Source organism: Theobroma cacao, chromosome 1 (assembly GCF_053813885.1).
Source record: "Theobroma cacao isolate CCN51 chromosome 1, ASM5381388v1, whole genome shotgun sequence".
In the NCBI taxonomy this organism is placed as follows: Eukaryota; Viridiplantae; Streptophyta; class Magnoliopsida; order Malvales; family Malvaceae; genus Theobroma; species Theobroma cacao.
Window position 1 is genome coordinate 35,318,203 of NC_142639.1, and position 26,438 is coordinate 35,344,640.

A 26,438-nucleotide genomic window follows, 5' to 3' on the forward strand; every position below is an offset into this window, starting at 1 on the left:
GGCAAATAATTCAGCAGTTGAAGCCCCAAACAAAGAAGGCTGACATGTAACTGCACTAAACATCACCTCACCAAAATGGTCGTGGGCCATCACTCTTAACCTGGCATATAACTGAATCAGAATATCCACACTGATTTACAATACCCTCCATTTGCAGAGTCCACATTGTTTTCTTCCTAGTCTTTTTCTGTGCTGCAGCTCTAGTTCCATGTGCTGTAAAATGTAATCTTGCAGCCATAAGAATGCACATACACTAGCTTTATCAATGGTAAACATTTTCCTCCATGCAAACAATTGTTCCTATTCGTCCGGATCGTCCAAAGCAATAAGTAAAATGAAGTCAAATCACTTGCTAATCTGAACATTGCTCTAAAATGTTTTATCAGGAAACACTGCTTGCCATAACTGTCTACGAACGAAGTCTCATAATGAGAACCACATGCACAACATAGAGTAGTCGATCTGTAGCTCCATACCACATCTCTCTAATGCATCCCGCGTGGTCAAATTATTACACAGTGAGCGCCATTATAATACAGTTTGACTTTGAGAAGACTTGAGCATGCCATATATCCTGCCAACTAATTCCACTTATTGGTTTGCATCAGTTAAGCTTTTCGCTGAATGGTAAGCTGATCCGCAAGCACGACCTTCCTTGGGGTGTGCACTTGTTCAGCTCCATCACCTCAATCAAAATTTATTATTTTATTTTGAGTTAGAGAAAAAGGATTTGAATCTTGTAAGAGATCAAATGTTCAAATGTTAAATTTATTATTTGATTAAATAAATAATTATTACTAATTCATATATCAACTCAATAATGATATAAGTTTATGTAACATAATAGTCTACCACATAAAGTGCAAATTTGAAATAATAATTTAAATTTTTTACAACAAATGTTTTGCTCAGAGATTTAATTTTAATAGATTTATTTGTCAGATAGCACATAATCATGGGCATTACACATAAATATATGTGTTATTAATTACTCTCTGTTAAAATATTTATTTTGAAGTATAAGTGAGTTTTTATTTTTCAATGTAAGTAATTCAATAATAACAAAATCAAGAAGTAGACTTAGAATAAATATAAAATTTTGTTCTCCAGAAGAAAAAGAAATTAAAAAAATTATGAATAATAGAAAATCACTTTGAATATAATTTATCTAACTTAATTGCTAATTTTATATTCATAAGGTTTTTTATATATAATTTTTTACATTGTATAAATAATTTATTTATTATTATATTTCAAGTAAAATTTGATTTGCTTTATTGTAGTTTGGTAGATAAATTCAACTACCTAAATGGTTGACGCCGAGGCGTTGTAAAGACACTTGGACGTTGTGAAAGGCACAAATCGTGACGAGATTGAAAACCCCACTAAGGTGAATCATCAATTTTGGCAAAGTTGAAAACCCGACTAAGGTGAAAAATAGCTAAAATCTCACTTTGACTGGCTAAGCCAAAGATATTAAAATCTCTTATTCTTTAGAAAGAGCTTAGAGAAATAAGCACTCCTTCTTAAAAAAATTTTATTTATTAACTCTTAACTCTGAATATCTCATAACTAAGCCTAAGGGTCCTATTTATAGTATTATAGGCCAAAATCCTAATAAAACTCTACTCTTAGTTGTCTAATACAACTAGAATAATTAATAAGAAATTTAAATAAAATAGTTGTTATATTCTTAAATAGAACATGACTAGCTTAAAATCCTAATACAAATAAAGGAAGAATTTTAATATACCTATAATTCCTAAATCAACTAAAATTAACAAAAATTAAATTAAATAAAATATAATCCTAGACGCTCCTACGTCATTCTCCTCGAGTCATAAGAACTCGGCTCTGAAAAGTAGGCCTTAACATACTCCATGTTTGGATCCACATACTGTCATAGTTCATACCAACTATTTGAATAATTCATCCATTGTTTTGAAGGTTGTTTTTCATTTATCTCCGAGTTGTATTCGAATTTGATGATATCCTTTCTTCAAATCGATCTTTAAAAACACTCTAGAGCCAATGAACATGTCATCCAATCGAGGGATAGGAAAATCATACTTAACTGTAGTCTTGTTAACAGCATGGTTGTCCACAAAGCTTCTCAATAAGTTTCCCGAACTTTGGTTAACCAATTTTGTTTGACCATATATGGGTGAAGATACTTCATTCTCCTTGGAGACTAATAAGAGACATAAATGGTTTGACTCACAATAAGCTTTGTTTAAGCCAGACATAGTGAGAAGTGTTTTATCTTCCTCTTGTCTCTTTGGTCGGTCTTCTAGCTTTAATGGAGTTAACATAATTTTTACTCCATCCTTAATGAAGGAATAAGTATTCTTGTATCCATCATGGTGAGCTTGACGATCATATTGCCATGGGCGTCCTAACAACAAGTGGCATGCGTCCATTATGATATAACATCACACCAGACTTCATTTTCATATTTATTTCCAATAGAGAATTGAACACAACAGTGCTTTGTTACCTTAACTTCGTTTCCTTTTCTCAGCCATTATAACTTGTACGGATGAGGATGTACTTCAGTTGGAAGTTTCAACTTTTCCACCATGTAGTTGACAATAACATTCTTACAGCTTCCACTATCAATAATGACATTACAAACCTTCCCTTGGGATATGCACCTTGTATGGAATATATTATGACAGAGCCAACTTTCATCTTCTGTCATCATAGCAGTGTTAAGGTTACGACATACAACAAGTTTTTCTCCATGGTCAGCAGAAACTTCTTTTATCTCTTCGTTGTTGAATATTTCTAACTCATCATCTACTTCTTCTAGGCTAGATTCTTCCATGACTTCTTCTTCAACTAAAGAGATAATTCCTTGATTCGGACAATCAGAAGCAATATGTCCAAATCCTTGGCATTTGAAGCACTTTTTGTTGACATTAGAAGCACGAGTAGAAGTAGTCTCTTTATCGTTACTACTTGCAGTTTTGGAAGAGTTTACCTTTGGAGGCGGAATGGTTACTGAACTCTGACTTCCATCATTTGAGGTAGATTCTTATTGTCTAGATGAACTCATTGACCTTTTTCTTGATCGTTGTTTTGCAACCTTTAATGCTAATCTGATGACATCATTTAGGTTCCAATATTATTGTAGTTGAACAACATCTGCAATTTCAACATTGAGACCCCCAAGATAACGAGCTATAGTTTGTTCTTCAAGCTCATGGACATCGCACTTCATGAGAAGTTGTTCGAACTCCATTGTATATTCTTCCACCGACATTATTTTTTGCCTCAAGTTATGAAATTTGATAAAAATTTCTTGTCAATAATGTTCAGGAATGAACTTACGCTTGAGTTCTCGACGCATCTTATCCCATGTTCTGATCTTGTTGCGCCCTTCTCTTTCTCGTTGCCTTTTGAGATTTTTTCATCAAATAGAAGCATGCCTCTTCAATTTAATTGCCACAAGTCTCACACGTTTTTCATCGAAAATATCTTTGAGTTTGAAAACTCTTTCCACTGTGTAGAGCCAGTCAAGGAAGTTATCAAGATGAAGTCTTCCTTCAAACTCAAGAATGTCGACTTTGATTCTCAAATCTCTGGTAGCAGCAGTTCTCAAGCAACGAATAGGTATTTCTTCATCAGAGGACGAATTTTGATGAAATGGGTTAGTGTCATTCTCTTCATCACTAGAGCTGTTATTATTGATTTCAGCATCACGTCTTGCGAGTTGCTCTTGTAATTCTTGAATTTGCTGACGTAGTTCTGCAATCTCAATCTCGTGATCATCTCTTTGACGATTTTGAGATCTTGGTGGCATTTTATTGTATGGTGATGACGATGTGGTGGTGTAAAGAAAAAAAATGATGATATAACTATAAAGCAATAAATAAAATTACCCGAACATGGAGTATAGAAACTCGACAGCAATCTTGAACTTATGCAACGAACAATGATCCTCTCGCTTTGATACCAAACTGACGTCGGAGCGTTGTAAAGACACTTGGGTGTTATGAAAGACACCAATCGTGGCGAGGTTGAAAACCCCACTAAGGTGAATCACCAATCTTGGCAAGGTTAAAAATCCGATTAAGGTGAAAAATAACCAAAATCTCACTTTGGCTGGCTAAGCCAAAGATACTAAAACCTCTTACTCTTTAGCAAGAACCTAGAGAAATAAGCACTCCTACTTTAAAAAATATTATTTATTAACTTTCAACTCTAAATATCTCATAACTAAGCCTAAAGGTCCTATTTATAGTATTATAGGTTCAAATCCTAATAAAACTCTACTCCTAGTTGTCTAATACAATTAGAATAATTAATAAGATATTTAAATAAATTAGGTGTTCTATTCCTAAATAGAACATGACTAGCTTAAAATCCTAATACAAGTAAAGGAAGAATTTTAATATACCTATAATTCCTAAATCAACTAAAATTAACAAAAATTAAATTAAATTAAATATAATCCTAGATGCTCTTACGTCAATGGTTTTTAGCCAAAAGGAAGAAGTAAAATGAATTAAGGATCCTAACTCATTAAATCAGTCTACATATATGTTTTTCAAATAAAAAAAATAAAGATGATATTTCATGAGTATGTTTTTTTATTACAGTGAATTTAGGGGGGAAAAAAAGGTAACTTATTGAAAAGTGTCATTTGGAGATGCAAAAATTGTATCGATTGAAGAGCTTTTAAGATAATGTTGTTGTTGTGTTATCCATAGACGATAGATGTTAGTATTACGTACACGCATTTCACAGGTTTCTACTTCTGGCATTCACATTGCTAAGGATTAATTTGTGCAATAATTCTCGTTAAATTTTAAATAATGTTGTCATCTTAATCACAAACATATACCAATTAATCTTCAATATTAATTTGTTACTCCATCCGCAATTTGCACAGTACTCTTCACACTTTGAGCTAAAGCATGGCCACTAACTTCACTGAGCAAGGAACTAACCAAGGAAGTCAGATAAGTCACAGTCCAAAAATCATACAAAGGAAACCCTCTTGTGTTGAATTTTAGATTGACTAGAATTCTAGATCTTATTTGATTAGGATTTTTATTTGTGTACAACATTAAGTAGTTGTATGGTTTTAAACTTCTTATTCCACATCGAGTCCTAATCACATTCTACTTTGCACTTTTATACTATAAAAGTGAATCTCTAGGCTTTAAAATTGCAAGTAGTGTTTTGAGAGCTCTAGAGAGGTTATTGGGACCTTGTAACTCTGTCTTTTGCTCTAGGTGGAGCTAAAGTGGTTTGAGTGAGTGTTCTTGGGAGGTTATTGAGAAAGAGTGTGCGAGGGATCTTGGGTTAGTTTGGGGAACCATAGAGGTTAATTTATTGTACTTTAATTTCTCAATAATAAAAGAACAGTTTCACTCTGTGGAAGTAGGTAAATAAATGCTAAACCATGTAAATTCTTATGTTTTTCTGTTTGCTTGATTTCTCTGAGTTTTATCTTTGTTGTTTTTTGGGTAATTTTTATAATAAACTAGTATTAAAGCTTCGGGGTTCGATAAATTTAAGATTCAACAAAGATGTCGAAAGTTACTAGTTTTATGAATTTTTCAATTGAGAAATTTGATAGGAAGACTAGTTTCACACGTAATGGCAGAGAATGATGAAAGATTTCGTTGTGCAGCAAGGTTTAATACGCCCCTTGCTAGGAAATGAGGATGGGTAACCAAATGACATGAAGGATGTTGAATGGGTAGAGTTGGAGTAAAGGTATGTGAGCACTATTCGGCTTTACATTGGAGATAATGTGTTTAACCATGTTATTGATGAGGATTCTGCTCCAAGGTTGTGGGCAAAGTTAGAGAAGATTTACTTGACGAAAAGTCTTTCCAACAAGTTGCAACTTAGGTGAAAGTTGTATCGCTTAAAGATAAAGGAGAATGGAGACCTCATGAAGAATATGAATGAATTCGATGGGATCATTGATCAGTTGAAGAAGGTTGATGTGAAAGTGGAGGAAGAGGAAAAGGCACTGTTGTTCCTGGCTTCACTTATAAACTCCTATGAGATATTTGTGGAATCTCTTATGTGTGGGATGGATACAATAACGTTAGAACAAGCACAAGCAACGTTAATGTCTCGCGAAGCCTTAAAGAAAAGTAAGGAAGGGGATAGAGATCCAAGTGGCTTGGCATTAGTAACTGAGGTTCGTAGGAGAAAGTCAACCAGTATGGGATTATCCAACAATGTTCAGTGCTTTCAATGCAAAGGGTATGGACATATTAAAATGGATTATCCTACAAAATGAGATAAAACTAACGAGAACAAATGTGAGTGTGCTTTCGTTGTTGAAGGTGATGATTGTGATGTCCTTGTAATCTTAGAAAATATAGATGCAAATTCTGATTGGTATTTAGATTTTGCTACTGCCACTCACGTATGTTATCAAAAAGATTGTTTTGATTTACTTCAAGAAGGGGTGGCTGGGAATTTGACTTTGAGTAATAAGTCAATAGTGAAAGTCATGGGTCTTGGAGTGGTGAAAATCAAAATGTTTAATGGGATTGTGTGCTCTTTGGGTGGTGTGGCCTATGTCTCAGAGATGCGTAAGAATCTAGTATCATTGAGCCTGTTAGACTCCAAAAGGCATGGATATTCTACTTGTGATGGAGTGGTAAAAGTCACACAAGGCAACATGGTCCTAATGAGAGGGAATTTGTATAATGGCTTATATTGTCTAGAATGAAAGGCCTTGAAGGGATGGGAACAATGCACAAGAGATGGTAGCTACCAAAGTGAGATTTCATTTGCTGAGGAGGTGATGAAAGGTTCCCATGGTGTAGACGATGGTGAAAGGACAAAAAATCTTATTAGTAATGAGTTGGAAGGGTCGTCGAGGTCCCTTTTCGAAGTCAATTAGTGCCATTGACTTGATGACTACATAGGTGCATTACCTGTTTTGTGGAATCGAGTGTTGGACCATACTTGATTCGATATGTGTACTCATGGTAATTATAAAGGTCAATGATTTGGAAAGTCTTATTCTTGGAGAGTTGTTCAAGGTGTTGGAAAGTAGGTGGAGTTAGAAAGTTGCAATCAGGTGCGACTGGTGGAAAAGGTTTAAAGAGTTTGAATTCAAGTCAAAGGTGGAGATTTGTTGAGTTTTAAGTTAACTAGAATTCTAAATCTTATTTGACTAGGATTCTTATTTGTGTACATCATTGAGTAGTTGTATGATTTTAAACTTTTTATTCCACATCGAGTCCTAATCACACTTTACTTTGAACTTTTATACTATAAAAGTAGATCTCTAAGTTTTAGAATTGCAAGTAGTACTTTGAGAGCTCTAAAAAGGGGACACCTTGTAACTCTATCTTTTATTCTAGATGGAACTAAAGTGGTTTGAGTGAGTATTCTTGAGAGGTTATTGAGAAAGAGTGTGTGATGGATCTTGGATTGGTTTGGGAACCATAGAGGTTAATTTATTATACTTTAATTTTCCAATAATAGAATAACAGTTTCACTTCATAGACATAGGCTCGCTGAATCACGTAAATTTTTATATTTTTCTATTTACTTGATTTCTTTAAGTTTTATCTTTATTATTTTTTGGGTAATTTTCATAACATCTTGTGATTCGTTAGACTTCGAATCCGTCGAAGTTGCTGGTTCTTATCAGGGCGACGGCTTCAAGGTGTCTTTTTGCCCACTTTTATGTTGTACTAGTGAATAATGAAAGAATAATATGTAATTTTTTTTTTTTTAATTTTTGGGTTTTGATTTAGCGCGGGAAGGATGTGAGCTGGTCTGTGATCTTGAATCCAGCGTTCCAGAGCTTGGGAATTGTATATGGAGATCTTGGGACTTTACCTCTGTACGTTCTTCCCAGCACTTTCAATGATGGAATCAAGCACAGTGATGATATTCTTGGAGTTTATTCATTGATCTTCTATACCATCACTCTCCTCCCTTTGGTCAAGTACATCTTGATTGTCTTACGTGCCACTGATAATGGAGATGGTACGTATATTCCCGAGTTTTGTATCCACAAATAGAATGTAAGTTTATGTAATACATACAATGAGAAAAGGTCGTTCTAGTACAAGAACTAATTACTTATTTAATAATGTAAAACTGGACAGGAGGGACATTTGCTCTGTACTCGCTCATATGACGATCTGCGAAAGTGAGTTTGATCCCAAGTCAACAAGCGGAGGGTCACGATGTTTCCAATTTTCAGATCGAGTTGCCAAGCAGGCGGCTGAAAAGGGCATCAGCACGCAAATCTAAGCTAGAGAAGAGCCAATATGCCAAGTACTTCCTATTGCTTTCCACCATGATTGGAACTTCTATGCTCATTGGGGATGGCATCCTCACACCTTCCATCTCAGGTTTAATAATAATATTTTCCATTCATTGCCTACTATTTCTTTTGTTTGGTGCGCATGGTTTTCTGGCTTTCAAGTCACTCTTTTGCTACGACTTGAATTGTAGTATTATCAGCAGTGGGTGGCATCAAGCAAGCTACACCTGCAATGGCACAAGGTTCTATCCCATTTTGTGTAACATATTGCCAATTCTTGTTTCAACTTACAAATGACTATTTCTTCATTTCTTTATCCCTAAATTTCGTTTCTGGCAGATATGGTTGTTTGGATATCAGCAGCTATCTTGGTGTTCCTCTTCATGATTCAAAGATTTGGGACTGACAAAGTGGATTATAGCTTTGCGCCTATAATGTGCGTATGGTTCATGCTTATTGGTAGGATTGGCGTCTACAACTTCATCAAATTTGATCCACTAATTGTCAAAGCTATCAATCCACAATACATTATAGCCTATTTCAGGAGGAACAAAAAAGCTGCTTGGATTTCCCTTGGTGACATTATCCTTTGCATAATAGGTTCAGATCTTTTGTTCCTTTTTTTATGTTCATGTATGACCTGTTTGTATTGAGAAGGTGAAACTGAAAATTTAAGACTCATATTGTTCGTTTTAATGCAGGAGCTGAGGCATTATTTGCTGATGTTGGGCATTTTACTGTTCTATCCGTACAAATAACCAGATGTACTATTGTCTATCCAACTATTTTGTTGGCGTACACTGGACAAGCCTCCTTCCTTCGCAAGCACCAACACTGTGGTGCTGATGCCTTCTACAAATCTGTACCAGGTGAATAATAATTGCCTATTTGACAGTTTTGTTTTCCTAACAAGTAGACAAAATTTATCTACTGAACATAATTCATAGTTGCAATGCAGGCCCTTTGTATTGGCCAATGTTCGTGGTAGCTGTGTTGGCTGCCATCATTGGGAGTCAATCATTGATTTCAGGGACTTTCTCTGTAATGCAATAGTCACTTTCACTAGGATGTTTCCCTCATGTGAAAGTTATACGCACAACAGCCAAGTACCAGGGACAAGTTTACATTCCTGAAATCAATTACCTTCTTATGCTAGCTTGTGTAGGAATTACTCTTGGCTTCAGGACTACAGACAAGATTGGCAACGCGTATGGTAATCCAATGGCCTTGATAATATTTTATCCTTTCCTCTTCAATGGAGAAAAGATTTGTTGCAGTCGCATCTTGAATTTTGTCAATCTTTTAGTAGTTTGATAATCAACATTGAAACTAATTAATGACTATTTTTGCTACAGGGGTTGCTGTGGTTTCTGTAATGGTACTTGCATCTTCCTTGTTAGTACTGATAATGATAATTATACGGAAACCCAACATTCTTTTCATAATCTCTTATGTTCTTGTCATCGGCCTACTAGAGCTAACCTATTTGAGTTCAGTCCTCTACAAATTCGAAAGTGGAGGGTACTTACCATTAGCTGTGGCAGCAGTTCTAGTGACCGTGATGATTGTTTGGAATAGCGTGCACCGGAAAAGGTACTATTATGAGCTCCAACACAAGATTTCTGTTGCAAAGCTACCAATGATAACCATGGACACAAACTTGTCTAGAATTCCTGGGCTTGCCTTGTTTTACTCGAAGGTTGTTCAGGGTATTCCACCCATCTTCAAGCACTATGTGTCTAATATACCAGCACTGCACTCAGTTCTTGTTTTTGTCTCCATAAAATCAATGCTCATTAGCAAGGTTAGGCCAGAAGAAAGGTTCCTCTTCCGAAGGCTAGAACCGAAGGAGCTTCGCATCTTTCGATGTGTTGTTAGGTATGATTATAAAGATGTACAGGATAAGCAAAAGCCGATTGAGAATCAGTTGGTTGAAAAGCTAAAGGAGTTTATAAGAGAAGACTTTCTGTTATCGCAATCTCAAACAGCGCTGAATGATGGGGACAACCAACGAGGATGGAGAGTTGCAAAGCGAGTTAAGTGGTAAGAAGGAAGAACATGAGAATTTGGCAGCATCAGATCAAGATAAGCTACGAGAGGCTGTGGAAGGAGAAATTGAAGTAGTGAATAGAGCATCGCAAGCTGGGGTTTTCCACTTGATTGGTGAAAATGGGGTGAGTGCTAGCAAAGGAGCAGGTATAGCAAAGAAGATTTTGATAAATTACGCTTACAATTTCTTGAAGAAGTATTTGACGCAAAGCGATAAAGTACTTCAAATTCCCCGTGAGCGGATGCTCAAAATTGGGATGACTTATGAGCTTTAGAGTATGTAACTAGAATTGCCTGCTCAAAAGAGGAATATGAACATAGAACCTGCTCCAAATTCTTAACTCTTTCTTTCCTAGTATTTGTTGAACTGATGATTAGTATAGGACTGAGAGAAGATCGCATGTAATTCTTTTTCTCTTTTTCTGGTTTTCCCTGTTTGTGAAAACGTAGGAGATCTATGTAGTCGATTGATATAGCAATGGAAGGAGGTTATTTTAAGTACAATGGATTACCATTAGCATTGCCGATATTTTCTCTATTCCTGAAACCAAGAGTTGATTCCCACACAAGCTCGCATAAGCAGGCAAATGTATAATCAAGTAGACTTAAATATAACTGCTGCAAGCGAGGACTAGCTCGAAAGAGAGCAGGTCTTGTGACCAGTGATAGGCAGAACCATCCTACGAGGTCCAGGGGGAGAGCCTCTGGCGCTTGAGTGGGAAACATTCTGCACAATGTCCCTTGAATTATACGGTCAATCATAGTGAATGGAACTAACCACTTGGCAAGCATTTTTCTTAAACACCACTAAAAAGAGAATCAGATTAGAAAGATAGAAACCTTTTTATTACTTGAAGCAAAATTGAATCTTTACATCAGAAGAAAAGGGTTGAGAGTTTGTTAAAACATCTTTGGTAAAAGTGTTAAATGAAAGCAGCACCTACATTTACAAAATGTAATACCAAAAAGTGATGAACACAGCAATGCCGCTTAAGATACAAAGTCTGTCTAACCTGCTTTCATTCCTCATTTTCTCCTCTTTTAACTCACTCTGTACTTTAGAGTACAAATGACAGGACTCAAGAACTTCACTGTAATTTTTGCTGCGGTGGCAGCTCAGAGCTTCCTTCAGAATAAGCAAACTGTTTCTTCCATTAACATGTGCACCTTCCATATCTTCCAACTGCATGCTCAGCTCTGTCAATTTGAGAGTTGTCTCTATACCTTCGCCCTCTGTGTGGATGACTCTGAACTTCATGATAAGAATGCACTCTACTACTTGACATGGAAGGACGTCTTTGGCAGGAAGAACAGACCCAAACCTTATCACAAAATCCTTGTCTGTGGGCCAATGCCTCTGTCCACCAAGAGGGCTCCAACTGGCAAGATTAGCAGCTTGCTTAACTTTTCTGTTTACAACAATCCAACTAAGGCGGAGGCCATCTCGGAGCTCCTTCCACAGTTTCCCATCTTTCCGTTCCTTTTCCATAGAGATAATTGGTGGCAGACCATCAGAAACTGAAAGGGTAACCTCACCTTCATTATCATCATCTCTAGCAGCATATGTAAGAAGATCAATCCGAAATGGGCAGTTGTAAAACCAACTATTGGACCCATTTGCATTAGGAATACCCCATAGGACTTTTGAACAGATTGTTTTATCTTTATACCTGATATCTACAATAGAAACAAAATCTAATGGTGAAATACTTTCAACCCCATCGGTGTCACCATAATATTCAGCTTCAGTCCATTCTTCAGGGTACTCAAGATAGTCATTCCACTGATACTCTGTTACTTCCTTATTAACAATAAGTGGGAAACAATCTGCGTAGAACTTTCTGAATCCACCAATCGAAGAAATCAAACTTTTAACATCTTCTCTGTTCGTTGAACGCCACATAGTAGAACAAACATTTTCCCATAGTCTCTCCTCTCTTGAGATTGAACAAAATGTCGCACATGCACATGCTGCAGTGGCCAAAGTTGGGCCATCAAGACGCCTCAATATGTCGTAGAAAAGATCACTACTCAAGGATGCCATGCTCTCAATGGTTGCTACCGACATAGCTCCCAACCTCTAATCTACATCAAAACACATTAAATGGAATTATTGATAATTACTCAGCTATATAAGTTTAGCATTTGAGTATGCACATGACAAGGTTATGTGGCACAGTCCACACTAACCTGCAAAGCATTGATTTGATAATTACTCAACTATATAAGTTTGGCATTTGAGTATGCACATGAGAAGGTTATGTGGCACAGTCCACACTAACCTACTTTAGTTGTAAGTACACAACCAATGTGGGATTCATGGTCTACTATCCTTTGGTTGCAAGTACACAACCTATGTCCAATTCATTTAAGTACACAATGTATGTGGGATTCATTTAAGTACACAATCGATACGGGATTCATGGTCCACTATCCTTCGGTTGTAAGTACACAACCAATGTGGGATTCATGGTCCGATGTCCTTTGGTCCACTGTCCTTCAATTGTGTAAGTACACAACCGATGTGGGATTCACGGTCCAGTGTCCCTGAAAAGGTGCTCTAATACCAACTGTCATGATCCACATCAAGTTTTTTTTTTTTTTGAAAAGTAACAAATTTCATTCAATCAGGGAAGTAAAGCTCCCTTGCCAAGAATAAAAGGAGGATTTAAGGGTGTTGTGCATCTCACTAGCATAACAGCCTAAAAACCTCACCATTCTCTGTACAAGAACAATATCTCTCATGACACAAAATAACTCATCAATCACCAAAAACAAAAAACAAATCCCCCTCCCTCTTACATACAACAGCGTACCCACCCCTTTCAACACAAAGGACACTATTTAAGTCATCAACAAAGCTGAAAACCTGAAGCATCAAAATCTCATCCAACAATCAACAAAGATAGAACCAAGGGATAAAACATAGATAAACTCATAGAAAGCAATAAGTGAGATTCCACTTCCCTCGCCAGTTCCTCCATCCCGATCAAATTCTCCCCATCAGCTTAATCAAAAATGTGAAGGAGCTCCTCTTGTCGGTTAATCCCAGCTTTAGCAAGGTTGTCAGCCATTTGATTTTTCTCTCTATAAATGTGTTTAACCTCCCATGCATTAATTTCCTTCTTTAATCTCTCAATGTCAAGGATCCATTTCCGCAACCTCTAAGGCGCTTCTTCTAGTCTATTAGCCCACTTCACCGCGTTTCTAGAGTCACTTTCCACAATTAATAAATGTGATTAATCCCATTTTGATGCTGAAAACAGAAGGAAAGCTTCTCTAATAGCTCTAATATCAGCAATGGTGGAGTCCCCCACCCCAATAGACATGGAGAATAAAATCTTAACATGCCCATCTTTGTCCGTTAAAACCACTCCAATTCCGGCCTCACCTGAACAGCCTTTGGCTGCCCTGTCGACATTAAATTTCAATTCTCCTTGGCCTGGTTTACTCCATCTTTCAGCCACTCTCTCCTTTTTTGCATTCTTTACAATAGCTCCCAGAGTTGGGTCCCTAAAAGTGTCCAAAACAGTATTGTATTCAAAGTGTCCACACCAATCTACAAGTTGAAATAGTGTGAAAACTTCAATACCCAGTCTCACTTTAGTACATTACAGATATGGGATTTCATAGCTCCCCTCTGGACCTTGACACTATGCTTCCAATTTGGCCTAAAAAACTCCACAATCAAAAATGACCAGATTCCTCATTCCACTCCAAAAAGCATACACTCTAGAGTGCTATTCTAACTCAATGAGTTTTGTACAAAACTCTAGTCATAACTGAAGAAAGAAATACTGTTGCATCCTTTGATCGAAGCAGCAAATAAGTCCAAAAAGAGGCTTACTCAACATTCAAGAAAAGGTTTTATCACTTAACAAAAAAAAAAAAAAAAAGCTTTTCTCTCCAAGATGGCAGTGTTTATTCTATTCAGATAATGTTAGTAATATGGTCCGAAAATATATACGAAGCAAAAAATGAAACAGTCAGGATTAACTTCTCGTTGATTTGAGACATTAACTCGGTGAAACCGAACTCCTCAAGAGCATATAATATGGCTAATGCAATAACATACAAACACCCACAAAAATTATAGAACATCCACATAACAAGTCAAATAAGTAGGCTTCAAAAATGTAAAAGTTATCCCAAAATCAACTCGACTTGCATAACTATACAGGGTAACAATATTACTCAAGTATACAAAAATAAATGAATAAATAAATAAAGACATCTATTTTACACATGTGGAGTAAGAACCCAGATTCCCAAACTCTATTTCAAATGATCAAGACAGATCAATCCACAGATACCAACACATGTAACGAAATCCAATCATAATCACAAAAATTTAACCTTTATTGGGGCAGCTGGGGACCCCCATTAATTTTTTACCCAACCCAGAAAAACAAAAAATACCCAAAACAAAAAATAAAAAGAAACCAAGGAGATTACCTTAAATTGGACGGGGAAATGTATGATACATGATGGTGAAGCAAAACTAGAAAGGGAAGTGACAGACGGAAACAGGAATCAGAAGAGGTTGTTGTTGTTTTGAAGTAGTTGGAACTACGAAACAAGCAAAATAACAGGAAAGAGAAGATCTAAAACGATATGGCGGATTGTGGGCTTATTTGGGTTCTGATTTTATTGTGAGATCAAACGGTTTTGAGGTCATTTTCCGCTCTGCCTTTTTGGAAGCTTGCTTAGGTACTGTGCATGTCTGTACCTTTGAAGTTCGTCACGATTAGGATTTGTTGTCCTTCTTCCTCTGTTTTCTCCGGTTCTCATGATCCGGTTCATTACTTTCCACGCATATCACGCCACGTCATTATCTGATTTTTTTTTTTTATTGGATAGAACCCAAAAAATCATATCTTAGGCGTTAAGGACCAGGTCATCCCATGTCCTGCAAAAACGTTCCATGTCGGTCGTGTAGATACATGCGAATTAAAATTTTTTTGTTTTTTATAAAATTAAAAAATTAATAAGTCATAAAAATATTAATCGAACGAAGTGTTACTTGAAGAATAAAAGGAAGAATCCGTTCGAAAATCTTAAACTATTTTTTTAAACAATAATATGTTGTTTATCTATATTATTTTCTTACATTACATACTCCTTTAATTCTTAGATGATATGGTGGGAAAAATAGAAACTTTTCTTCAATTCTAATTCAGATTTTTTTTTCCTTTTTGTTGATAGTGTAGAGAAATTTAACATTGGTTGTTCATATTATCTTTTCTGATAAACTTCAAATATTTCTGACCTGAGCACCCAATGCAATTCCTGTCCCATAAATGTGTGATCTGAACTTCAAAACCATTAATTTATTCTGTCAATGTGAATTAGATAAAGGCATACTAAAATTTTAGGAGGTTGCTGTAACATAATTAAGAATAAAAACAAGAGGACTGGAAGATAATGCAGAGCTCATTCTGAAACCTTAAAGTGGCAAAACAGTTTATATTTTGGTGTTTCCTATGTCATTGTTAGCAGTTTTCCTTGGACAGCTATGCATCGGCAGGATGTGGATCAAGCAGAGTCGCGGAATTTGCATTCAACCCCATTGGTTCGGCCCTTTTGGACCTTCTAAGAAGGACCCAAATGGGAGAATCTTTGACAGATGATTGCTCCTAAACGGCTAATGAAGCTTGGACGCTTTCTCTTCCTATGTTTATCCTCAAAACTGTTTCCCACAATCTGAATATTTTAACCCAAAATTAGAGTCAAAACATGTGAGTGTATATCTTATTCAAAACCTCTTATAGAATTTGCAGTATTTGTTCCATCAACATCTTTAGTGACATTGTATTATTTTCTGAATTGGCATTACTTTTCATATTTTCACAAGGGCCACCACCACCCTGAAGCAATCTGCATCCTTAATTATTCATCAACACAGGATGGTTATATTGATTACTCCTCCTAAAAGGTTTCTTGGAAGAATACCATTTTGAACATAGGAGGACCTAACGATATTAAAGAAGAAAAAAAAAAAGAAAATCATTGAGCACAAAGATTTCGATTTATGCAATGAAAACGACCACAGGTTTGAACTTTTTAATAATCATTAATGGGGGCTAGTACTAAAATGGAAGACATTACAGGAGTTTGGAAATGAAGCACACCGCCCTGATTTGCGCGATTTTCATCATCGATTATAGTACTGACTGGGAGGAGCCTATTCAAGAAAATGACTCAAAAACAATAAATACCCAGATGAGCTGTAAGGTACGGCTTCTACTTTTTTTGTGAGGTTGGGAATTAAATATATAGGAAAGGAAAGCTGCAGGTAACCTAAATTGGGAGAACTAGCATTAACATAATAGACTGGTCATAGATAAAAAATAAAAAAAGAAACAAATGGCGTAAAAGGGGGATGGTCACTAATTTACTCCACCCCGATGGCCCTGCCTGATGCGGTGCCATTGGCACCTGGCGGTGGAAAAGGACATTCCTATTCCGGGACAATGTCATCTGATTACATTGTTGCATTGTAGCAGTCCACCCATGAAAAATTAGACACATTAACAAATGGTTGCACCTGTCACCATAAATTATAGCAGAAATTCAAACATGTCACGCACTCTAATTAACCGACTTCTGCTTCATCTTCAATGCGCTGTGACTTAAAATTGTAAGGTTGAAAGTTGATTAGCCAGACGTGTAAAAAAACACCGTCCCCAACAAGCGAAGCTAAGGTTTTAGGTGTGGTGTCCATTAACTTGGGCTAGAACCTGCAAACATCACGACAATTATTTATGATCATAATCATGATGGAGAGAGTTTCAGTTCAATTAAAGCAATATTAATCCGAAAATGGAGATTACACCAGTTCTTTATTACTAATCTTTAAAGAATTATCGTTTATTTTTTTTTTTTTTATTTGGTTAAATTCTTCAAGGAGGGAAAGAGGCGACAAGCCGATTACTTGTTATTATTACTAACCTAGAAATCCGAATCCAAAAAATTACTTGCAAACAAATAGGACAATTAAGCGAAAAAGGCCTGTTCACACTTGTCAGAAGTTTAATCTTCCGAACTTTATATTTAGTAGATTTGTAATTTCTTCCATTAATCTTTTTTTTAACTATTACGAATATTTTGTGAATATTTATTTATACTATTTATATCTAAATTTTGATGTGAAATAGATTAGATTAAGATTAGAATTTAATCTATTCATCTAATCACTTAATATTTTTTTCATCTGGTAAATTCTATCTAAATAAGGAGTTATCAGCCTCCTTACTTCATTTATAAATACACATACTTTCTCTTCCTCTAAGTACTTTCTTTTATATCTATCATATAGTTGTTATTTTAAATTATATTTCATAACATGTTATCAAATTTTGATGTCATTTTGTTTTCATCATCTTCTAGCTTTAAAAGAATTTCAATAGTTGGTTTTTGATTTCTGGTTTGAACAAATCAAGTAAATGTTGATATTATTTTATTTTCATCATCTCCAAATGTCAAAAAGATTGCAATAGCTGGTCTTTGATTTTTTATTTTAACAAATCAGGTAAGTGGTCTCTTTGGTGTTTTCATTCCCTGAAAATCAATCTTAAAGTGAATTTTGCTATCATGTAGTATTTTTATTATTGAGCAAAATAACAAGCTACTGATGACAAATTATGAATCTATACATTCTCTAAAGTAAATGTGACATCATTTAATAAGTATGGTCATGGTCATGGTCATTAATCCATCCATTCCCTAAAATGAATATAACATCATAATTTAATAATTATGATCATAGATATGGAAGAGGTTGTCGTAATAATTTACACTATCACTGTTCTAATTTTAATAATAATTTTACCCACTAGAAGTATATGGATAATTTTACTACAAAAAGTGGATAGATACTCACCAGAAGTGCATAGATATCTTAACCCACTAACCCACCAGAAGTGGATAACCCATCAAAAGTGGATGAATACCTGCAATCCATCCAAAATGAATATATACTTTTAACCCATCAGAAGTGGATGAATAATGAAAAGATAAAAATAAATAGAATAAAAAGAATATAGAAAATGTTTTGATGTGATATGAAAGACCATTGATCACATACCTATTGTACGTCAAATTAAAACATCTTGTGATGATTTTAACTATGACCAAGTTGATATAACACATAAGACATTGTTGATTTTCTTATCCACACTCAAAGAGAAATTGATCATTTAATTGGTAATGGAAATATCCAAGAATAAAATTTTTTAATAGTTTATTGATATATTTTAGTATAACTCTATTCTTAAGATACGTTTATATGTTTTCATTATATTTAAATGATATGTTCTTATTATGAGTTTTAATTCTATATTTCATGTTCTTTTATGTTAACTTGAAATGTGTATATATATACATATTATTGAAAAAAAATATTAACATCCATCTTGTTGGATCTAAGATCAATACTGCAAATATGTCTAGCAGACAATGCTACAACACACATTACATTTAAAGGTAAGAAATATTTTTCTACTTCACAATGGAAAAAGCTAATGTCAATATAATATTTGGTAGTCCAGGATTAATTGAAGGTTTCAAAAGAGTGAATATTTTACAACACAGAGGAACAAAGTTTATAATAGAGAATGCATTATTTTCTACTAAGTCTCAAAGAATCTTATTAAATTTTAAAGATATTTGTCTGAATGAATATCATATTTAGACAATGAATGAAAGAGACATTGAATACCTTTATATTATATTTCTTATCTTGCGTAAAAAGTGTGTATTAAAAAAATTACCTGCTTTATCCTCTGAAATGTACTACACAAAAATTAGAATGATTGAAATTTATATTATAGTAAACCAGAAGCTTACTAATGATTTTAATATTTGACATGACCGGTTGGATCATTTTGGATCAATAATGGTGCGAAAAATTGTTGAAAATACATATAGTCATCCATTGAAAAACAAAAAGTTTTTCAATCTAATGAATTCTCTTGTGTTGCTTTCTCTTAAGATAAATTAATTATAAGACCATCACTAGCTAAAGTTGAATCTCTTACATTTTTTAAACATATTCAAGGTGATATATGTAGATTCATACATTCACCATATGGACCATTTAGATATTTTACAATTTTAATTGATGCATCAACTAGATGGTCACATGTTTGTTTATTATCAATTTGCAATTTAGCATTTGCAATCATTTGTTTGCAAGCATATTTTCCTTATTATACAATTAAAACTATTCATCTTGACGATGCTGATAAATTTACATCTCAAGTTTTTAATAAATATTCTATATTAGTTGCAATAACTATTGAAGAACTTGTTACTCATGTTCATACACAAAATGATCTAACAAAATCGTTTATCAAACACTTTCAACTAATTGCAAAGCCATTGCTTATGAAATATAAACTCTCAATTTCTGTTTAGGGGTTGGCCATTTTGGATGCAGTAACACTTGTATACATTTGGCCAACGAGTTATTATAAATTCTCTCTTATACAATTGGTTTATGGTAAAAAACAAAATATTTTTCATCTTAGAATTTTTGAATATGCAATATATGTTCCAATTGCTCCACCACAATACATAAAGATGAGTTCTCAAAAGAAGGTAGGAATATATATTGGATACGAATCTCTATTTATAATTAAATATTTGAAACCATTAATATAAGATTTATTCACTACAAGGTTTGTAGATTATTATTTTGATGGAACAATTTTCCCAACATTAGGGAGAGAAAATAAGCAACTAGAAAAGAAAATTTCTTAGAGCCTGTTTGGCTTGGCTTTTTTCTAACTTAAAAGCTATTATGAAGCTCTTATGAAAAATAATAGCTTTTAAAATTAAGTTAAAGTTGTTTGATAATTTTTTTTATAAGTTTTAATTTTTGTTAAAATTATCATAGAAGGTATTTCTTTTTTTTGATAGGGAAATATTGTAATTATTTTTAACAAATGAGGATATTTTTGGAACAAACATAAAAATTTTCTTGTATTTTTAAAAGAAGAAAAGAAAAAGCTCCTCCTTGGAGCTTTTTTTTAAGCTCTTTTTTTAAAAAAATTTGTTCTTAAAAAAAAAGCTACTTTTTTTTTAAGAGCTTATCAAAAGATCATGTTTGGCTTGATTTTTGCTTTTAAGAGATAAATAAGCTGAAAAGAAAACTAGGCCAAATATGCACTTAGAATGCATTATCATTATCTAGTATTGATCATCGCACAAATCAATCTGAACTTGAAGTTCAAAAGATAATTCATTTGTTAAATATAGCAAATTAGTTGCTAAACGTATTTATTAACCTAAAAAGAATAAGTAAATCTCATAGACCAATTGTAGAAGCTACTATTAGAATTGATGTCTTTGTAGGACAAGGCATGCTAGAAGCATGGAGACCAATTGATTCTAAAGATAAAAATTCTCAAAAAAAAAAGGAGCAAATATTCAAGATGGTCAAAAAAAAGAAATAGAAATTTTAGAAAAGACTCTTGACATAATTAATAAAATTCTATAAGAAATTTAGGTACTTGAAATAATTGAAAATGAAGAGATCTCAATCAATTATTTTATGATGGGAAAATATAAAACCAGAATGAAATAAACGTCCATGATATTTTTGCTTATAATATAAATCTCAATATTATGAAAGAAAATGAAAATCTTGAACTTACATATATTAAAAAATGTAGAAATAGAAAATGATTGGCTAATATGGAAAAACGTAATTAAGGTAGAATTGAATTCACTTGTAAAACATAAAGTTTTTGGATTTGTAATCCGTATACCAAATGGTGTAAAACCAATAGGATATAAATGGGCATTTGTGCAAATATAAAATGGGAAAATTGAAGTTATGAGATATAAAGCATGACTTGTTGTACAAGATTTTACCTAAAGCTTGGTATTGAGTATGAAGAGATATATTCTTTGTAGTAGATGCAATTATAATTTTATATTAATTAGTCTAACAATACATGAAAAAATTGAAATGCGTTTAATAAATGTAACTATAGCTCATTTTATACGGCTCATTAGATAACGATATCTATATGAAAATCCTTGAAGGATTCAAGTTGCTTGAAGTATAAATTCAAATTCTCAAAAAATTTATTCGATTAAATAAAATAAATCTTTATATGAATTAAAACAATCCGGACATATATGATATAATCGCCTTAGTGAATATTTATTGAAAGAATGCTATAAAAATGATCTTATATTCCCATGTGTTTTTATAAATAGATTCAGATCTTAATTTGTCATAATTATCGTTTATGTTGATAACATAAACATTATTGAAACTTTTGAAGAATTATCAAAAGCTGTGGATTACTTAAAAAATAATTTAGATGAAAGATAGTGAAAAATGAATTTTTATTTAAGTCTTCAAATTGAGCGCTTGACAAATAGAATTTTTATCCATAAATTTAATTATATAGCAAAAGTATTAAAATTATTTTATATAAATAAAACATATATATTGAGTTCACCAATGATTGTAAGGTTACTAGACGTGAAAAAATGTCGTTTCTGACCTCGTAAGGATGATGAAGAACTTATTGGTCTTGAAGTACTATGTCTTATTGCATTGGAGTATTAATATATTTTGCTAGCAATACACAACTTGATATATTATTTGTTATAAATATTAACACGATATAATTCTTCTCCAACTCAAAGACATTGAAATGGAATTAAACGTATACTTTGATATCTCCAAGAAACAATAGACATAGATTTATATTACTCAAATGTATCAAAATTACATTTAATTGATTATGCAAATGTACAATATTTATTTGATCCACACAAAGCTTAATCTTAGACATGTTACTTATTCATATGTGGAGCTATGACTATTTCATAGCATTCTGTAAAACAAACTATAGTTACTACTTCTTCTAACCATGCAAAGATTTTAACAATTCATAAAACAAGTCATAAATGTGTTTGGTTAAAATCTGTAACTCAATATATTCAAGAAACATGTAGCTTGTCAACTAAAAATGAAATTCCAATAACATTATACGAGGATAATATTGTTTGCATAGCATAGTTAAAAGAAAGATACATTAAAAATGATAAAACAAAACATAAGTTAGAAAAAAGGTAATGTTAGTGTTCAACAAATTTGTTCAAGTGATAATCTAATTGATTTATTCACCAAAGCCCTTTGTATTGCAACATTTGAAAAGTTGATATAAAAGATCAAAATGCGTCATTTTAAAGATGTCAAACCCTGCTTTGTAAAATAATTATAATGTCATTCACATGCTCGATAGAATGTTTCTATATTTAGGAAGTTCGAGAAATCGTTAAAAGACAATATTGCCCCTAATGGTATCATTATGTCGATTAAGCCTCGAACTATTCAAATAGGAATTTTAAGGTGAAATTAAGAGTTTCACAGTTCAAGGATGACTCAAAACGTTAATTAGGAGTTCGGGGATCAATTCGGAGTCAAACCGAAATTTTCACTATCTAGGGGCAAAATTATAATTTTTCCACTCGCGGACAAAATTTGAGATTTTAAGAGAATTTAGATCACATTTGACAAATTGGAGAATGGTATGAGTATAAGGGATGAAAAATATGTCTATGGGCAATTTTTCAGTTTTTGGGGTAAAAATGTAATTTTTCACTTTACGGGGGTAAAAGTGTAATTTTTAAAAATTTGCTCCACCAAAACTTTGAAAAAGTCTAGAAATTTCATGGACATGGATAAGTGAAGAGGATTGAGTGGTAGAAAAAGAAAGTAAAAAAGATTGCTAGAAAAAAATAAAATAATAAAATATTCAAAAGGTAAATAAAATAATAATATTTTATTAAGCCTATTAAAAGGCTTGAAAGTTCCAGAATTCTTCATTGGGATGGTCAGCCAAAACCAGCAAGAGAGAGAGAGAAATAAGAACAAACCCTAGAGTGAGAAAATTCAAAGAAAAAATATGATTTTTCAAGGAATCAAGTGTTTAAAGGTATGATTTTTCAAGCTTAGCTTAAGATTTATCATTTCCATGCATTTCTCATCATTTTCCATGGTTGAATCATGTGATTTGAGGATGAATTCAATTCTGAAAAAATGAGTTAGGAGAGAGAAACTTGTTAGATTAATTTGATTCTAAGTTATGTTAGTGTTTTAAGTTAGTTTAGCATATTTAGAAACAAAACAACAAGAAAAGAATTCATTTTCCTCCATTACCATTATTGGCTGAATTTTTTAGGGGAATATTGGCTGATGATCTTGATGTTTATTTGAGGAATTATGATGAATAATGATGAATTATGAGTCTAGAAAAATAATGAAAATTTTCGAAGCAAAAATATGAATTTTTACCCATTAGGGGTATTTTCGTAATTTCCTATCGAGACTGATAATTTGCTCCACACTGAGGAACATTAAGTCAATTTGGGTGCAATTGAGGTATAGAAACTGAAAAAAATTAATTTAAGATTAAATTGGACGCGTTAGTAATTTAATCGGGTAATAGGCCGAATTAGGTCAGCACCGCATTTAAGCGGTAGTCGGATAAGTTGCATGTCATATCATGCATATATATCGAGCCTGAATTGATTTTATAATGGTCAAGCATTGATGTGGTGAATTATGTATTGTACATTGTGGATAGGTGGTGAGCAAATTACACTGGTAAAAGTATCAAAATTGTGCTTGAAGACTGGGATTAGGAGTACATCGACTGCTAAAACTGTGAGTGGACAATTTATTGTCTTAAATATCTAGAGTAATTATACTTGTTTGATCCTTTTATTGAATGGTGAGTTTAAATTATAAAATATTATGTTTTCCAATTAAAATGTTTTTTAATAAAAATGAGATTTATACTAGTTTTGAAATCAAATATTATTTTGGGAAAATTGAGTATATGGAGACTGTGTTGAAATTTATGATTTTATATGTTATTGAAATTGTGGCTTATGACACTATGGTAGCATGATGGCTAAATTTTTTTGGGTTGGCATGAATATATGAACAGTTTTGGATTGGTCTCAGTAGACTGAATTACATTTTATTCGCCATATTATGCTACTGAAATTTTTATGGGTTTGGTGGTATATTAAACAGTCACTACAGTGGTGGGGGTTTTCGTGGACTGCCTATGAGAGGGGCACGGTAACCCAATTATATATTTACCTCCGGGGAGAGATGTTGGATGAAGTATCTCCTGAGGTAAGATTTGAATGCACCTCACGGTCACTGCAGTGGTGGGGGTTTCCGTGGACTGCCTATGAGAGGGGCACGGTAACTCAATTATATATTTACCTCCGGGGGGAGATGTTGGGTGAAGTATCTCCTGAGGTATGATTTGAGTGCACCTCACGTTCGGGCCACCACGTGAGAGTGAGACTCAGCCAACGCCAAGGAACGGCTGTGTGTTAGATGTGAAAACATGTTTATGGGTATGGGTCATTGAACAGCCTTGGCGGTCTTAGTGGGATACCTTGACGAAGGTACCTGCGAGAATGATTTTGGTAGGGGCCAAGTTTAAGAAATTCATAAGCCGAGAAATTTTGATGAAAAGAAATTGTTTGGTATAGATTGAAACGAGTTTTGTGTTATGAACATTATTGAGATATAACGTTTTTATATTGTCTCCATCTACTCGGCTTTAGATGCTTTTGATGGTAATTGTTTACTCACTGAGATTATTTAATCTCACCCCTCTTCCTATCCATTTTTCAGGCTCAGGACAGTTTGTTGATAGTTGATTAAGACGAGAATTAATCTCGAAGTTGCATCATAGGAAGTAAGGGTTCGTAGCTCTATACTTTCTTAGTTAGTTGGGGGTCCACGTGTCACTGTAAACGAAATTTCATACTTTAATTATCTTTATTACTATATGAATAAATTTATTTTACTCTTACGCTACAAAAGTTATTTTAGGAAGACTTTGAAAATATTGTGTTTTAAGAAAATAGAATATTTTATTTAATATTTTTATTATATTCAAATAGCTATAATTTTACTTTAAACGAATGTTTTAGACTTCAAAATTTAATTTAAATCATGAAATATGTGTTTCTACTTACATATTACATTTTTTCGGATTTCAAAATTTTTAAAAAAAATTAACGAAAATGCCCCTGTGAGTTAGAAAATAATATTTTATTGTTTTGAGTTGGAACCAACTTATGTTTTCTTGAAATGCGAGATTTAATAACTATCGCTCACCGGGGAGATGCGGAAGTTGATGCTAAGCCTTGTGGGGTTTCGATCGGCATTCGGGGTAATGAGTGCTTATCGGGACGTCGCGGCGGTTGTCACTGGCTCGATGAGAGTTTCGGGTCGTGACAAAAGATCTCTATAATGCAATCATCAGGAGAAGTAAAATATATACTGTGCTTTTTTCCTTCATTAAGGTTTTTCCCACTAAGTTTTCTTGATAAAGTTTTTAATGAGGTAGTATTTCAAAAACGTATTTTTAAAAAGAATTATGTACTTTTTTTCCTTCACTCGAATTTTTTTCCTATGAGATTTTTTCCTAGTAAAATTTTAACAAAGCATCTTCTTAATACAATAGATATTAAAAGAGTGTTATGAATATTTTTATGAATATCCATTTATATTATGTATATCTAGATTTTAATGTACAATAGATTGTAGTAAGATTAAAATTTAATCCATCTATTTAATCCCTAACTATTATCTTCATATTTTATATTCTATTTAATATAAGGAATTATTAACCTATAAATAGGCTCATCACTTCATTTATAAATACACACTTGAATAAAATTTTACTCCTCTAAATACTTACTCTCCCTTCAAATACTTTCTTTTATAGTTGTTACTTCAAGTTATTTTTCATAACAAATTTTAATTTATTATCACATATTTTATATGTGATATTTATTTTTAAATAACAATTTATATAAAATATAAAGTTAATTGTTTATAAATAAAAATAATTTTAAAAGACAACTATATATAAAGACAATTAATATTTTAGAATTATGAAAAATATATTATGTATTTAGCTTGACATCTATAATCTTGTTGACTTGAATATTGGGTAGATTATCAGATTAGCATTGAAGTACTAACCCCATTCGGATGGATTAACCTCCAGTTGAGACTTGTAATCTGCTATCTTTTACGAAGACGGAAATAGAATCAAGTCTA

At 33.3% G+C, this 26,438-nt stretch overlaps 1 protein-coding gene and 1 pseudogene across 3 annotated transcripts; one reads left to right on the forward strand and one right to left on the reverse strand.

Annotated features, from left to right (window-relative positions):
• Nucleotides 1–5,920: 5,920 nt before the first annotated feature.
• LOC18613379 (potassium transporter 5-like) lies at nucleotides 5,921–10,873 on the forward strand (annotated as a pseudogene). Its single transcript, XR_016028655.1, has 9 exons — nucleotides 5,921–6,188; nucleotides 6,315–6,634; nucleotides 7,746–7,980; nucleotides 8,133–8,351; nucleotides 8,455–8,505; nucleotides 8,603–8,863; nucleotides 8,965–9,132; nucleotides 9,222–9,476; nucleotides 9,619–10,873. The product of XR_016028655.1 is annotated as a potassium transporter 5-like (transcript).
• Nucleotides 10,874–11,136: 263 nt separating this feature from the next.
• LOC18613380 (F-box protein At2g27310-like) lies at nucleotides 11,137–15,071 on the reverse strand. 2 transcript variants are annotated; one of them, XM_018114408.2, is made up of 2 exons: nucleotides 14,768–15,071; nucleotides 11,137–12,392 (listed from the first exon to the last, which is right to left on the reverse strand). In XM_018114408.2, exon 2 carries the CDS (start codon nucleotides 12,378–12,380, stop codon nucleotides 11,259–11,261), a length of 1,122 nt encoding a protein of 373 aa, XP_017969897.1. In that variant the 5' UTR covers nucleotides 12,381–12,392; nucleotides 14,768–15,071; the 3' UTR covers nucleotides 11,137–11,258. The 2 variants fall into 2 exon arrangements, with proteins under 2 accessions (XP_017969897.1, XP_007050649.1); XM_007050587.3 differs by having other exon boundaries at nucleotides 11,137–12,397; nucleotides 14,768–15,070.
• Between the last annotated feature and the right edge of the window lie 11,367 nt (nucleotides 15,072–26,438).

What these genes read in the sequence shown, in the direction of transcription:
- LOC18613380 (XM_018114408.2), bottom strand. Translation starts at nt 12,380, where the DNA reads ATGTCGGTAGCAACCATTGAGAGCATGGCATCCTTGAGTAGTGATCTT.